Raw genomic sequence first — 16,715 nt, forward strand, 5'->3', positions numbered from 1 at the left:
CAAATGTAGGTGTTGAAATCCAAGTTTCAATCCTTTCCTCTTTCTTCAGGGGTGTGTGTACTCAGGCGCCTTGCTACTGTATCATCATGGAGTACTGTCCCTACGGCCAGCTCTACGAGGTACTCCGCGACGGCAAGGAGATTCCTCCGACGTTACTCCTCGACTGGGCACGGCAGATCGCCAGCGGCATGAACTATCTACATTCACACAAAATCATTCACAGGGACCTCAAGTCACCAAAGTAAGTGAAAATAAAAGGGAGATCTTTCAGATACAAGGTTACGTCTCCAAAGGCTTTTTGCATGCAGTATGTGACAGGCATACTGGAAAGGGCCCATGATTTGATGTCCTGCCAGCAAGGAGAAGGCCTGCTTCACTAAATTCGATTGAGATTCACACTTCTCAAGGTCCCAGGATCAATACACCCCAGTGATAAAACAAATTGGGTCACTCTGTATTGACTCTCAAGAAAGGAATTGGTCACCTGTTGAATCAAATACTGACTATTCACAGAATGAAATGATGCTAATGAGTGAGTGGGGCATGAAGTGACAGCTTCAACACTTCACGACCTTTGAATTTCACAACTAATCACCCATAATGTAATATTTCAGTGTCTTGGTGGCAATGAATGACATCGTGAAGATCTCTGACTTTGGCACGTCGCGGGAATGGAACGAGAAGAGTACGAAGATGTCGTTTGCGGGGACGGTGGCGTGGATGGCACCGGAGGTCATCCGAAATGAACCTTGCTCAGAAAAAGTCGACATATGGTGAGTGTGCGAGAATATGTCAGAAAATGTTAAAGATTCCCTCAATCATGATGCATCAGGTACAACTGGAATGCTGAATAAACAGCTACAACACCAACTGTAAACTTGGCAGAGACGAATGCTTGCATCTGTAGTCGAAGACCAACATCATTTTTTAAGCTATTCCCAGATCAATCTGCGTTTGTATGCCTGTTGCTCTTGATGGATGGTTTCTGGATATTGCACGGTGTATTTCATAACGCTTTTCCTCCCCGGAGGCACTCGCCAGAGTTATTATCCACGGCTCATTAACCGTTGCGTAGCCCCGCAATATCTGTGGTTGCTTTGATGAGCCTGTTACGTCTCCGCTGGAATCATGCCAGAAATCAAGGCTAGCTCACTTCATCGTAATGCTGTAATTCATGGCTAACCTAATTATGCAATTAATGAGCCTCAAGCTAAGAGTTTTACGCAATCATGAGCCTGCCAGTAAAAATAACCAGAGTGGAGGAAATTTGTGTATAGGAGTAATAAGCTTGGGAGGGCATTACTTATGGACGGTGAACTGTGTGGGTTGTATATTTACTTGTAACAAAAACAATCGTAAATTTTCCATCATTATTTTCTTTCCGTTCATTGAATTGATTTATGACCTTTTAAGCAATAAAAAGAGTCGCGGGGTTTAACAACATTACTGACAATGTTTGTAGTCTGAATATCAAGTGCCCAGAGTGAAATTTGGAAATTTTCCTTCGAAAGAGTTGAAAATTGTCAAAAACTAATGTTGATGACATGTCCTTTCGTCCTTGGGGTCACCAGTATTTTACTCAATATAGACATCCTCCATTTTAGAGCAGCTTACTGCATTGGATCAGCAGTCTATGACCGTACTCATCTGGCCTTCAAGACAGTATAATCCGCTAATCCGTTAATCCCCTAACTTGTAATTTATCAAATCCTGTAGGGAGATTATAAAACGCGTTTCTAATAGACTGCTGAGAGATGGGGATTAGGTATCCATTGCTGCGTGGCTTTCAGAGTGAGATCTGCTCAAGAGAACTAATTCACAAATCCCTCTCTCGGGGAATTGACAAGCATGGGCCTGCTATAGTCTTGAGGGTAGACAGAAACAGTCTTGACCTGCTGGTACCAGTGATTTCATCGAATGTCATCTAATGTTTTGTTTTCTTTATTTCCAGGTCGTTTGGCGTCGTGTTATGGGAACTGCTGACCGGAGAGATTCCGTACAGAGACGTCGATTCCTCCGCCATTATCTGGGGCGTAGGCAGCAACAGTCTTCACCTACCGTTGCCGTCGACGTGTCAGGAGGGCTTCAAACTCTTGATGAGGCAATGCTGGTGAGTGCGTTTTCTGTTTTGCTCTATAAACCCTGGTGAAGAAAAGTTAAGATCAGAGCTTCCCAGGCTCAGTTATCTCTGTTTTTGTACAGTGTTTGAATGAAGCATTTTGAGATGATTTGGTCCCTCTGCTTAATATGATAAATCCAGAGGCCTTGTACTTTTCACAGTGGTGGCAGCACATGCTACACAGTGAAGCAAGAAATCAATATTATTATGAAATTTTGCAGTTCGTCCTATTACTGCAAGGTGTCACTAGGTAACAGTGGCTGATTAGTATTGGTCTATTTTCCATTAGGTATGGGTTATTTTGAAAAGTCTAGCACATGAATCACACTGAGCCTTGAAGTAATTCAACATAATTGATGATAAAGTTATAACATTGACAAATTTCTATTTCACAGGAGCGCCAAGCCCCGAAATCGGCCATCATTCCGCCAGATTCTGATGCATCTTGAGATTGCATCGCCAGAACTATTGAACATTCCCAAGGAGGAGTACTTCCAGTTGCAGGTACAGCATGAATCCAATCTCAAATTAGCGCAGTACTTGTGTTGTTACCCTGTCCGTCTTGTCCTCGACTTGCAATATTACCAAAGCGCCACACTGCAATTTTAGGTGCTTTGACCTGTGACAGAGTCATAATTGCTCTCCTAGGAGATGGCTATATTCCGACCACAATCGTCATGTTTTCATGGCTCCATGAAGAGACCTGCATTGCATTGGCCGTGCAAATTGAAGAAACTATATCAAGACAGTTGATATGATCAACTTTTCTTGAAATATTTTCTGATTCGCAAGTTTGTTTTTGTTAAAATGTGGGTTGTCAATGTTGTCTGCTCCAATTCTAATGGTCTTATTCATTGTCTTCTCGCAGGTTGAATGGAAAGATGAGATTAAGGAACAACTTCAAAAGATCCGCAGCGAAGGTTCACACATGCCTCAACTGGAGGAAGAGCTCATCAAGCGGAGGAGAGAAGAGCTGCGTCATGCCCAGGACGTGCGGGAACACTATGAGAGGAAACTTGAGCGGGCCAATAATCTGTACATGGAGCTGACGGCGTGTATGCTTCAGCTGGAGGGGAGAGAACGGGACCTAATGAAGTGAGTCTCCACCTGTTTCATTCTCATTCCAACAGAAACATCGGCCCAATAAACAATAGGCCTCAGAGAGTGCTCATCAAGACCTCTCAAATGATTGGGCTTGTCGATTCCTTTGACTCCGGAGGTCTGTGATGGTATTTTGTGACAGGCCTCTCACAAGATTCGGCCCTGCTATGTGAGAGTCCCTGAATAAAGAAAATTTTGTGTCAATACTGAAGAAAAGTAACATAAAAAAAACTCACTTCGTTTTCAGACGGGAACAACAATTCAACATGCTGACCAACAAACGACGCAAGAGCATCCTCAAGCCTGTGATCAAGGCACAGGAGAAGATTGAGCGGATAAAGAAACGCTCCGGTCACAGGTGAGGAACATTCATTGGCAATTCTATCTGATCACGTGTTCTATCTTCTGGTGATTGATGTTATTATCTCGATCTCTGCAGATGTCCTATGAGGTATATACATCAGGAAGTGTAATTGCTGTGCGTTTAATACAAGATTTTGATTCCATCTTTTTCATCAAACCTTCTTGTCGTTACAGCCTTGACATGATCGTCAATAAAGACGGCAAGTCGGTGACAGTAGTCGCCACGTCGACAAACGACCAGTCACAACCTTCACCCACCAGAGTTCGTCTACGTAAGTCCCGGCGTCGCCACAATCCTGGGCGCTCCTCGACAACCAGCGGCCATTCTACCTCAAGTCCCGTGAAGAGTCCCTCTAAGGAAACGCTGAATGAGGAATTCGAAAACAAATCAAATTCATCGAAAAACGACCAACAGAAAAATGACCATTTGTCGCCATCTGCGTTTAAATACATGGGACCGGGAACGGCAATACGCGAGAGCGGGATCGAGTTCAGTCATTCAGAGAGTGAGCAACCTGAACAGAAAAATTTGAACGATGTGTGTTTTGGCTGTGACGGAAGCTGTAGCGATATTACGTGTAGTTCCAAGCGGTCGAGTCGGATTAGTGCTGATGTCGAGTCGAACATTTGCGACAGCGAGTGCACAAGTCCTACCCATCAGGTATTGCGGCGGATACTTGACGTTGAAAATATGAATCCAGAAGAACGTGAGGAAACTGAGATTGATTCAAATCAAAACCTGGAACAAAAATCGACGTCTTTGCCGGAAAAATCTGGTACAGGCAACGGGAATAACACAGATGAGGACGTTATTGCTGATGATGTTATACCGGTCGATACGGGGATTCCGGAGATTAGTGTCGATGCAGTGACAATAAATAATTATAGTAATCTAAAAAATGGCTCATTGAAACGGAGTATAAGTGACAATCCTGTGAACCAGTCTCCGAGTAAGATACCGCATATGCGGATGGACTCAACGGACTCTGAGGGGCAGTATATGATATGCCGGAGTATTGGGATACAGGCACGTGCTCGACAGGATTCATGGTCAGAGGATGAGGGGGCTGTTGGTGATAGCGAGGAAGACTTCACGTGAGTATTTTTTACTCTCATATTTTGCCTATGGTAATCTTCAATCTGCGAACTGAAAGTCCTTCATTTGCACACACTCATACATGAGAATGCATATTGCTGCAGTTTCTGACGCAGCTAAATACAGGCCCTGTGATCACGACTTCAACTGAAGGAGGGTCTTGTTGGGATTTTGTAAGGGGGAAATAAAGCAGTATTGAAAATCACTCCCAGCCTGGATACTTGTAGTTCAGTACGGGAGAGATTTGGCAGTGAAACTCTCATTCGGTTTCACTTGTCTCATACAGGTACAAATGAAAGATCGAACTGTTCACCACGACATTCTTCATTTCATCTTGCAGACGCCGCCACGTGGTACACTTCCAGCGAGCCCAAAGTAACCAATCAACATACTCATGCTTCAGCTCGGAGGGTATCTCTGAGGAGGAAGGAGCTCCAAGGCGCCGAAAGGGCCTCATGTCGACGACAAGCACTGATAATCTTCAATTAGAGTTGACGAATAACATGAACGATGGTCTCTCTGATAAGGAGATGGTGGTCAAACGCATGAAGAACCAGGTCGCGTCACCCGAGCATATTTTGAACAAGGTGGGTTCATACTATGAGCTGGATTCCGAATCGTAAGATTGGGATTGAAATTCTTGAATTGACTTGTTTCCTTCGAGATTCTGCGCGAATACAAATGAATGTAGTTTCCATGACTAGACAAATTTTTTGATTTTTTTCCAGAACCACCTTGCGGACTCAGACACAGATTCCACAGACTCTGACGAGTGTTCAGTCGCCAGCACAGTTCATCGCAAGCGCAATGGCAACACTGACAATCAGACATGGTCATCGCCTCGGTTATAATTGTATGACCGTTACTATGGTAATCATGTGGCCTGTTGCCGACCATGATTGTAGACCACGGACGCTTGTGAGAATACATTCTTTAAGGTGTGCTGCAGGTTCAGACCATGTTGGCGGTGTTGGTCATTAGCGACAGAAGCTTTTGATTGGTACTGATAAAGACCTTGTGCAGAGTAGTGGTTGAAGACCTTGAACGAGACGATGACGGTGTGAGTAGAACTGTGGTTTTGTGAGTAGTTTATTCCAAGGAAAGCTATTATGATAGGACCAGATGCTTCGATAAGAGTCTGGCAAAATACGGGTCAAGTCGGTGGGGATACACCAATCTACGATACAAGTTCAGGAGAATCGGGTGAAGTGAATCAGGAAGTCAAGCTGTGCACCCTGTGGAGAGGAAGTGGGACATTCCTGTTGTTGTCCAACAGAGATGAAATTGTTGAGTCCATTTTAAGATGAGGGTTGTATTAGACGGCAGTTTATCAAATTAGACCTTGACCTTGATATCTTACTTATTACTTCGGCAATTTAGCATCTAATTAAACAAACATCAGTTTGCTAATTACTGGTACTTAATTAGTGCAACTAAATTATAATCTTTAGATCTATGGTTAAGATGTATAGCAAAATCTCTATTTCAATGTCAGGAGAAGTTCTGATGAAATGCAGAAAATGAATTTATTTTAGTTGGCCTCATAACGTAATAATAAAAAATGTCACCAGACATAATTTGAATTCATGTTTGAAGATGACTGTACATGTTAATTGAGATCTGTCAATCAATCAGTGGAGTTAATTGGTTCATCGAGTTCGTTTGGGTTTCTTATCTTTATTCCAGTTACATGTTCTCAGGGCCATGTTTGGCACAATATGTGTACTGTACAACTTTTATTTCACATATACTGTACATGTACATGTATAAAGGGAAATCAATTTGTAATTTATGTTAATTTGTATGACGGTTTTTTCAGGGAGCCCTAAAAAATGTATACTGTCTCGTTTGTTAACACGAGGACATGAAAGAGAAATTCATGAAGTCAGCGCTGCGTCCTTGGGTATATGTTGTCACTTGAAAATCGACGTCTGGCACATTTTATAATTGGGAATTATTCTCAAGAGAGGCGCAGCTGACCTTGGCCTGATTTCTTTTGGGACAAAGTTGCTGTCGAACTAATCATACATGTTTATTTGCTCACAAAGACATCTCTTTGAAATAACTCCTGCAGTCTCTCCACTGTGTTTAGCTTGCACTCACTTGGGCCGTACCTGGTTGGTTCCCGCCGCTTCGTGATGATGATGATGATTAACACTACCTTGAATGAACATGTTAGATGGTAGCCTATACAAGGTTGTCCAAATTGGGTAGGTTTGGGAATCGACATGGGTCCGACCGAAATCTTCAAACATAAGAAGTATTAGTTTACTTCTTTACCACCAGAGGGCAGCATATCCATACGGAGGTTCAAATCTGTAGGATGAACTATACACAGAGACCTCTAGTGGTGACTTGTAACACCATATGTAAATGTTTGTACCATATCCTTGTTGTCGTTGTCTGACCAATGAGTCGAGATCGTATTCACTGTTTGATTGTTCTAAACGCTTTCACAGGGACAGAAGACCGATACTGTCTGAATATGTAAATGGGGGTCGTACTGAAATGGTCTATGCGCTTGTGGAACAGTGACCTTCCAGTTCTTTTGCTTGGAGCTGTGAATGGTTGGGAAAGATTATTCTTGGGTTCTGAAGTGGCCAGGCCAAATAATCCATCCAGTGCAGTCGGGAGGTAAATGATGGGTTTGTTTTCCTTGCCTTGCTATGCCGTGTGTTCTGAGTAATGGTACTTGTCTACATCACCTATACTGTCGTTGTTTATTGGTAGATATACGCTCACTTGACATATCCCACAATGCATCATTAGCATATCCCAGCATTCATAGTGTAAATACGTCACACATATTGTCATTTTGCGTGTGTCATGGTGAGTGGTGTTAAGGGAATATACCGACAAACTCTGTAGTAATGTCATTGTGTAGTACGAACGTGAACTGCTCTCATTTACCTCTTGAGTGCCCTGGGCTGAGCACGACTTAAAGCAGAATTGTTGCAAGATGTTTCGACCTTCTGACTTGGGGTAATCATGGATTTTCAGATTTGGTAATGATCTCAGTCGCCGAGGAAATTCTTCAATGTCTCTGCATGTGTTAACCTGGCGACCCAAATCTAGTCTGTCTTGATCTTCATCAGGAGATGGGACCATCGTCTTGGCTGCAATAGTTACCATAGCAACGCACCAGCGAGAGTGACAGTGCACAAAACAATGTTGCTATGGTCAAAATGGCAGCCAAAACTGATCCTCTCGTCATCTGGTGAACCATTGATAACTAACATGGATCCAGCAGACAGTGTCATTACATTTCATCAGATGGGGTGTTCACAATAATTGTATATATCAGTGTTGTATATCACGACCTGGAGAGGTCTGGATTTTTAGCACTCAAATTTTCTATCTGTACATGCTTATCGAAATAATGACAATGTTGTATAGTAATGGCCATTACGATAGTGAGTTCTCATTTTAATGTCATGGGCATGTGGTCAATAATTTGTATGTATAGACCATGGACCCATGAAAGTGTTTATGACTTTGTAAGCAAGTGAAGATTTAATTTTTATGGCAGTCTCAAAAATATTGCTGCACTAAGTTTTTTTAATACATGAGGGGATCATGCGTATAAGATGTGCTTCCGTTTTGCCTGCTCACTCCAGTTTGAAGACAATGACTTTAGTCCATCAGTTGAAAAACAATGGGAAAAGCGTGAACAATTTCTTTCCAAACTATATTGCTAATATTGTGGGTGAAAAATTAGCATGCCTTCAATGGACGAAAAATGGCTTATTTGGATAAAATGCTAATGCAGTTTTGTTCAAAGTTATGAAAAGTTGCACGTTGTATGTACATAAGGATAAACTTGTTCATATGTGTTTGTTAGAAAGTTGTGGTAACGTTAGAAGGTGGCGCCACCTTCATCAAACTGGTCTCATTTATGACTAATATGAAAGACGTCAAGTGTTATAAAATTATCTCTAGCTAAACTATTCATTTTGTGTGTTTTTGTTTCATTTATTAGATTGTTACCCGATGCATAGTCTAAAAATTACAAAATATTTGTAATTTGACCAAAATTTTACTTGGTGGTTAGCGGTACCTTTTGAAATAAGGAGTAAGCCAGATAGCCTGAAAGTTTTATACTGATGCGATGCACTGTCTGGCAATGTAAGTGCTAGCCTGTGTGTACCTCAGTGCATTCAATTCTAACCTTGGCAATTGTGAGCTTCAGCTAGAATTCAGTAAAGTGTGGCTTTATAAATTTCAAGTTGTTGTGTGGGGATAGTCAATCGAAATCGTTTGGCGCAATCTACCGAATCTGTCCATTTCAAAACCAGTACCGATAATCTGTAAATGATGGAATAAGCATGTTTAACCGGTCAGAAGTTTTCATCGGAATATTTGAGGTGGCTGCACCTTGGTTGTAATGGATGGAAATGGGTTAGAGAACTGGTGCTGCCATCAAGAAAGAAGTGACTGCTCCTGACTGGTTTTACAGCAGTAGTAAAACTCGAGGAAACTTTGTCAGTTTATACGTGCTTCAGACTGGTTTTCTGTATTCCTAATATCATTTTACGAAGGTCTGAAAACGATACTGGGCATCTACTAAAATGTAATGTTTCATCTTGTTCTTCTTACCAAAACAACATTTTCATTCTATTCTTAGTTAGTTTATTTGTGTATATTTTGTGAGAAGTTTTAACAGTTAGGTAGCATCCTCTTAGCTCATTTAATATAGCATTAGTTCACATGAACAGTCGTTTTTCAGAAAATCAAAATGTTTATTTTCGTAAAGTTTGAGATATCGGCAGCTGCATGTTCACTTGTAAAATAGCTTGAAATTATTGAAATCCCCTGTCGTCGTGTAATAGACCATTCCATCTTATTTATTTCTCTTTGATGGGTTGGTCTATTATGACAACTGCAGGGAGATGAGGTACATGTACATGTAAACATAATGTGTTACATTTTTCATGTACTCAACATAACGCTTGTATTGCTCATCAGATGTTCTTCAGTTCCTGTGACATCTCTTCTTGTAACATTTTATTTGCAAAAGTATTTTTTTGATTCCTTGAAAAACCTGTTCAACCATTTATGCTGTCAAATTGTCTACAATTTTGATCAGATTGATGAAATAGAACCGACTCGAAAAGACTGCCTATATTTGCTGCCATAATTTTTCAAATAACAATTGCCTCAGCTTCGGTTCAAATTTATCAAATAGGAATTCTTAAAACTGTTCAAAACTGTGTTCAGTGCTAATTTGAGGATGAGTTGTTCCTCTGTTCTCAATTGCTACCATATCTAATAAATCACACCTTCGTCAGCTTCGCATCTTGACCCTCAATGTATTGACATTGCTCACCTTCCAGACAACGCGTCAGAGGCAATAACGCTGGAAGTTCAGTATACAGCTTCGTACCATAAGCATATGTGACCCGCCATGACAAAACAGGTCGCATGTCGCTCTGAGCTTGACAGGTTGAGACAGACTGGTTGTTCATTTCACCATTGTCTGCCTTTTGTAAAATCGGAGCATATCAATTTCTTCTATTATGTCCTGGTGTCATTTTAGGCTCATCTTCTGTGCGACATGCGACTCATTTTGTCGTGGTGGGTCACATATTAGGCTTGACCCTGACCTCTCAAACGACTGGTGTTTGAATAATATCAGGTTTCCGAGAGAATGGGGATGGTCATTGATTATGGGTCAACATTGTCTATTTCACCACATTATGTAACAATAGATGAAATTAAATGTAAAGTCATAATAAACTGACTCAAGTTGGCCTGGCCCAGATGATACGTTGCTATGGTAATGTGATGCTTAGAGATATTAACTGTGTGATCTCAGATTTTGTTTTGTATTCAGATGTTTTATGTCGGTTTAGTTGTTGGGAGAAATGTGCCAATATCACTCTGAAATTGTTATAAAGTTCAGTGGTTTTTCGGTTCTTCTTGGATCATTCACCCGAAAAAAACGCCTATCTATTTTAACCCCCAATGTACTACCCTGGCCTCTGGAGTTCAAGGTTCATACCGGGGTAGTTGGAAACTCTCAGTCTCGCCTTGCCAAACCCAAGGGTTTTTTTGACGAAGTAGGTTTTCTACGAACAGATTTTATCCCCGAATCGTTTCTTTGTTAAATTTAGTGAGAAAATTTCTTCCCTTGAAAGGTGTATGATATGCCTCCTTGAAGTTGAGCTTGTTGTGTTCTAACAAATGACAGATACCAAGAATCTGAAAGGAACACAAATGTTGGATAGCCTCCATGGCAACCTTGTGTTAAGGGCACCTTTCTCCCTCTGTAGTTATTCAAGTATATCTCAGAACAAGGTGCATGGATTTCATTGTGTACTGTTGCGGTGACCTTGTGTAACCTTTGACCTTGGGTTGAGATCTACTGCACAGTAGTATTGGCACTTAATCGAGTACTAGGGTATTTACTTTTTGTTGAATAGTTTTAGTACAATGTATTGCGTTTACAATGACAGCATATGTACCATATCTTGATGATATTATGTACAATAAAGATGTTAAAAATATTAATGGAAAATGAATTTTGGTCTTGTTTGGTTTGTCTTCTGATTTACACTTGTTAGCATCAAGTGGTGTAACTGGCCCATTCCTCCATGAAGTGACTGTGTTCAGCCGGGAGGAGTGCTCCATGTGGCGACTCTGTCTTCAGCAGGGGTGGAAGTCTCCATTCAGTGACTCTGGTCTACAGCAGGGGAGAGGAGACCTCATGTGGTGACTCTGTCTACAACTAGAGGAATCCTCCATGTGGTGACCGTCTTCAGCTGGGGAGGAATCAGATGAGACTAAAAGTTTTCTACGCCATGGCATTTAATTTTCCCACACAGGTGAACAGTAGCCTACAGTGCACTCCACACCTGGGGAAAAAAGCCAGTAGGGTAATGCCACTGGTGATGATGATGGTGATGATTATACCATCACATGGACAGCAAGTAGTAGGTATAAGGTCAAGAAAATACAAATAGCAACACACCATTTGTTAGAAAAAGTGTTTTCTTTAATTACACAACAATGAAACTGTACATTTACAGTCTGCAACCAATAAGATAATAAGTTAAACGTTTGTTCGAATAATAACAATAGTTCCAACTGGCATACCATCATTTACCCAGTCACATCAATCACTTGGTCTCAGCATTCTGCTCAACAGAATCTGCTGTCCTGCACAGAAGACTTCACAAAGCCTATATACTGTTCATAAAACAAAAATATTCTGTCCCGTGAAGTATAAATAATAGAGTCAATGTTAGTCCTGAGCAAGCTTTATATCCTTCTTGTGGTATCTTTTGATGAGGTATCCCGGTAACAGCGCTACCATGGCAACCCCAGCTAGCTTAGCCATGGTCCAGAATGTAAAGATATCACTCATGGAGGAGATCGTTGAAAGGATGCATCCCGTCTGAACACAGATGAAGCAGTAAGGCATTAAACCTGCAAATGAGAGATATTAGGTGTGTTATGAAAGGAAATACTCATATTGGGCAAATATAAAGCCCAAATGATTTTCGGCACGGTCAAATCTTCTGATTTGTTGCATCAGCTAGACAGAATCACGTCTGCTTTAATGACAAAATCTTGTAACCTTTGTGTTTAAGGAATCCATACCGAACTGGCGGTTTTTGAATTTGTCGAAAAAACTAGGCTTGGAAGGCCAAAATCCTGATCACAGCAGAACAATTTTACATGAAATCTTTAAAGTTGCCACTACAAGTATGATGTACACAACAAGGACTTACCAATAAAGACAGATAAAAAGAAGAGATGTATAGGAATGTTGATAATCGGAGATGCCATGTTTAGGAACCAGTTGGGCGACATCGGGAAGAGTCGCAGAAACAACAGGAAGAAGAAGAGACTGTCGGAATTCTCACTGACCTGGAATCAAGTTGGAAATAATCAATTCATGTCAAAACTGTTACATTGGCTTCTCTGAAGCAAGATTTGAATACCAGCTAGGTAAGGTACTGCGACCAGTGACCTACGAAGTTGATAGTGTCAACGAATCCTAAGAAGAAAAAGGATCTTGGTATCCAGATACTCTCAGCAGTCTTCAAGGATGTTGTTAGGGTGCAGGCCAACTAAACTGGTGCATCGTGGAAGATAACGACGTTTCCTGAATCTAACTGGTAATTCTTTACAATAAACTACACAATAATCGCCAGCCAGGTAAAATCTTTTAAAACTTTTACCTACTAGATTTTGCATTCTCTTCACCTTATCAGGGAAATATTTTAAGATGAATGTTTTTCCGAAAAATTGCGACAGAAGGTAGCAGCACGTTGCCCCGAAGGCTGTGAGGAGACAGACTAACGGGAATCCATACTGCACGCCGAATAGAGTACCTGCTAACAGATTCTGAAACGAAAAGAATACGAACAATTATACTATGGTAGGAATGCGTGGGAAATAACATGAAAGTCAATTGCATGTAGATGTATGGCAAGGCCCCCCCGCCTGATACTTTTGAATAGTTTGCTATATATATCGACATTTCCAATTAAATCTAGTCAATGTGATTCATCATTCTGTCATACTCCAGTATGTAAAGGAGCAGACGCAAAGTGCAACCTTTGAACACTCAAAAAGAAAGGAAAGGAACTGCCATTCTTTCCCAGAATTGATCCCGCCCAGATTCGCCATACTTACCAACAATGCAGATCCCGGAATGGCAAATGATTGTTTATAAATGTATGCTGAGCAAAACAAGATGAGGACATAACCGAGATGGTGTGTTTTATACTGGGACAGCACTGCAGCCAAGCTCGTCAACTCTTGGAGATTCGTCGGGAATGATATGGCAGAACTGAAATGGTAAGCGAACCATGTTGAAAAATGTCTCGTACATCATGCCGTCCTATTCTGGTGCTTCCTACAATGATCAACCAGCCCATAGTTCAGTTGTAAATAGTTGGACATGTACATGTATGTGGCTTCATTGCCAAAAGTTTACGGAGAGAAATTTGTTGAATCGACTTCACCAAGCATGTTTGGACTTGTTTGAAGTAGACAGTACCTTCTATTCTTAACCCCCCGGGTCTCAACCGCAGATTCGTTCTTGTTCTTTACTACTTAGTTTACGAATTGACCTGCCCGCCATGACGAAACCAGAAGGTTACCAGCCTGTTCTTTGTTAAACTCACCCTCCACTTGCCGCAGGTAGGTCAGGTAGATGTGAAGAGAGGTAGTAGAGGAATGCTGTGTACGACACGAACACTACTGGGATCCACAAGATGCGCAACATTGCTGACCTGAAGTAAAACCTCAAACAATACAATAAAAACTTCATGTCACAGCTGAACTTTAACTCCAGATGTTTTGACATCAGTAGGCCCATCGCCTTTATGACATTGAATTGCCATAGTGTCGACATATATGGCAATTGCATTTTAGTCAGATTATGTAATAATGACCAAATGCCACATGACCATTGACACAGATCATGATGCTAAATACCCCTTACGGTAGGCCTATGGCCCTTACCATCTTTTCTTGGAAGGCAACTCCTCCACAATCTCAATGGCATCTGCAGTGATTCCATGAGCGTTTGTTGGCTCCATATGAATAGTGAAAGACGCAGCCATTACATCCAAATGAAGACATCGAGAACATCAATATCAATAGGGCCTACATGTATTCCTTTGAATTCCTGACACAATGTGGAACCATTATCAAAACAATGGTGCACTGGACTTTGAGATAAGCACCTGACACACATAAATGGCATGACAGAGGTCAATAAATGAATGATAAGGCAAGTAACTGAGTAACTTGCAGAGTGAGGGTCATTTTCGAAGAAGTTTGTTTGGGCACTGACCAGTCATGTGCTTCACGTAGAGCAAAGGGTATTGCCTGAAGTCAGTTTAGGTCTTCTGAAATCTTCCGAGTGTGTACAATTCACTGATTTGTTGGGGCTCTGTCTTTGATTCGCTTCTTCGAAAAGGCCTCGCCTATTGACTACCATGCTCGACAGTTTCTTCTTCTTCTTCTTGATTCTTCAGCATTCGCTCTGCATTTGGAAGTGATTTTCTCCAGGCAGTATTCCTCCTGCACTGCTCCAGTCCAAGACAAGAGTCAAGACCAGGGCAGGCGGGATGAGCTCATCACTAGACAGTGACATCATGCAGGATTTGTCTCAATCGCCAGTCAGACTGGTGCAAACCATTTTGTAGGAATAATTTCTTAAGCTTGGGATGTTAGCAACACGCATTTGGTGTTGGAGTACTGAAAACTTGATACCCTGCAGTGTTTACTTTTTTGAAACACCCTGTATGCACAAAATTGCAAGATTCGCTAGTCGGTTTTCTCCCCAAAAGACACCTATATCGTCTTGTTTTATGCACTCAAAAATTGTTTTTAGATTACTCTAGTGAATGATATAATCATTTTCTTAATTACTTACATCAGAAGGGAACAAAATAGAATTTTTAGAGGTAAAAATTGTAAAAGCAGAAATATTTTTTTTGTTATTTTTAGGTACCGGTAATTTTTTAAGTCTGTTGTTAACTTCCGTAGAGACCGCAATATCGGCACAGCCAGTAGCCGAAGACAGTGGCTCTATGATTCCAATGGGAAGGCACTGCGCACACACCTGGAAATGGTGACCTCAGAGTCAATTCAGGGACTCTTGTCTCATTGAAGATCTGGGGATGTCGTTATAAGCACTGCAGAGATGGTGGTCAGCATGGTGAGCATGGTAAACCCTGATTTTACCGTGGTGAATCTGAGATCTTTTTCGTAAGGGTAGACCGCTTTTATTGGGACACTTCTCCTTGCCACAGACGTGGCCATAGATTTGACTTTCGATGATAGCTCAGACCAAGGGGCCTTGGTGCAGGTGGTATAGAGAGACGACAAGGTTTTGCCTGTCTTCACAAGCATAGTGAGATGATAGCTCAGACCAAGGGGCTTTGGTGCCGGTGGTATAGAGAGACGGCAAGGTTGTACCTGTCTTCACAAGCATAGTGAGACGATAGCTCAGACCAAGGGGCCTTGGTGCCGGTCGTATAGAGAGACGGTAAGGTTGTACCTGTCTTCACAAGCATAGTGAGATGATAGCTCAGACCAAGGGGCCTTGGTGCCGGTCGTATAGAGAGACGGTAAGGTTGTGCCTGTCTTCACAAGCATAGTGAGACGATAGCTCAGACCAAGGGGCCTTGGTGCCGGTCGTATAGAGAGACGGTAAGGTTGTACCTGTCTTCACAAGCATAGTGAGACGATAGCTCAGACCAAGGGGCCTTGGTGCCGGTCGTATAGAGAGACGGTAAGGTTGTGCCTGTCTTCACAAGCATAGTGAGATGATAGCTCAGACCAAGGGGCCTTGGTGCCGGTCGTATAGAGAGACGGTAAGGTTGTGCCTGTCTTCACAAGCATAGTGAGACGATAGCTCAGACCAAGGGGCCTTGGTGCCGGTCGTATAGAGAGACGGTAAGGTTGTACCTGTCTTCACAAGCATAGTGAGACGATAGCTCAGACCAAGGGGCCTTGGTGCCGGTCGTATAGAGAGACGGTAAGGTTGTGCCTGTCTTCACAAGCATAGTGAGATGATAGCTCAGACCAAGAGGCGGAACTCGCCGCCGGTACGTCCTCCAAGCTGATATATCCGTACGACACTCATCTTCTCTGGTGCTGCCATCTGAGCTAAGAAAAAGTACGAATGTCTGTCGACTCATCAAGCCCTCTATCTGCTAACTGATTTACACGACACTGAACCATATTTTATACTTGGTTGTAGAAGGAATTGGGGAAATGATTTTTAAGAAATCGTCGATAAAATGCATTTACATCGTCTTTTGGCTTACGGAATCTGCCTAATGTATTTCCACAGCTCAGCATATGCACATGTACAAGTGTGTATACTAAAGCCAATCCCACATTTTGACAATGCCTGTCATATTGATCATTGTCAGAACAAAGGTCTCGCTTGAGCAGATAACTACTGGCCGGCCTGGTTCAAGGGTTGTTGTATTGTCTTTGGTCATGATCGGTCGCGGTTGATTTGAACGCCAGTCGGTTGGTGTGTGAGCTGCGGAGAACATCGCG

The 16,715-nt window shown here is 41.9% G+C and overlaps 2 protein-coding genes across 8 annotated transcripts in view; one reads left to right on the forward strand and one right to left on the reverse strand.

The window, feature by feature from the left end:
* LOC135499302 (mitogen-activated protein kinase kinase kinase 13-A-like) overlaps nt 1-11,200 on the forward strand; it is a 28,189-nt gene extending 16,989 nt beyond the window's left edge. For all 3 annotated transcript variants that reach the window (XM_064790006.1, XM_064790008.1, XM_064790007.1), the window contains 9 exons: nt 50-241; nt 615-773; nt 1,952-2,110; nt 2,515-2,623; nt 2,988-3,214; nt 3,468-3,578; nt 3,758-4,678; nt 5,020-5,266; nt 5,408-11,200. In XM_064790006.1, coding sequence (XP_064646076.1) covers nt 50-241; nt 615-773; nt 1,952-2,110; nt 2,515-2,623; nt 2,988-3,214; nt 3,468-3,578; nt 3,758-4,678; nt 5,020-5,266; nt 5,408-5,530 — 2,248 coding nt within the window. In that variant the 3' untranslated portion in view covers nt 5,531-11,200. The remainder of the gene's footprint in view (nt 1-49; nt 242-614; nt 774-1,951; nt 2,111-2,514; nt 2,624-2,987; nt 3,215-3,467; nt 3,579-3,757; nt 4,679-5,019; nt 5,267-5,407) is intronic.
* Nucleotides 11,201-11,651: 451 nt separating this feature from the next.
* On the reverse strand, nt 11,652-15,146 carry LOC135499674 (transmembrane protein 41A-like). 5 transcript variants are annotated; one of them, XM_064790583.1, is made up of 7 exons: nt 15,076-15,146; nt 14,157-14,725; nt 13,817-13,924; nt 13,323-13,479; nt 12,870-13,031; nt 12,413-12,551; nt 11,652-12,107 (listed from the first exon to the last, which is right to left on the reverse strand). In XM_064790583.1, exons 2-7 carry the CDS (start codon nt 14,255-14,257, stop codon nt 11,923-11,925), a joined length of 852 nt encoding a protein of 283 aa, XP_064646653.1. In that variant the 5' UTR covers nt 14,258-14,725; nt 15,076-15,146; the 3' UTR covers nt 11,652-11,922. The 5 variants fall into 5 exon arrangements, with proteins under 5 accessions (XP_064646653.1, XP_064646656.1, XP_064646655.1 ...); XM_064790586.1 differs by having other exon boundaries at nt 14,157-14,322; nt 15,076-15,139; XM_064790585.1 differs by having other exon boundaries at nt 14,157-14,682; nt 15,076-15,127.
* Between the last annotated feature and the right edge of the window lie 1,569 nt (nt 15,147-16,715).

The sequence above is a fragment of the Lineus longissimus genome, chromosome 15 (assembly GCF_910592395.1).
Source record: "Lineus longissimus chromosome 15, tnLinLong1.2, whole genome shotgun sequence".
Lineage (NCBI taxonomy): Eukaryota > Metazoa > Nemertea > Pilidiophora > Heteronemertea > Lineidae > Lineus > Lineus longissimus.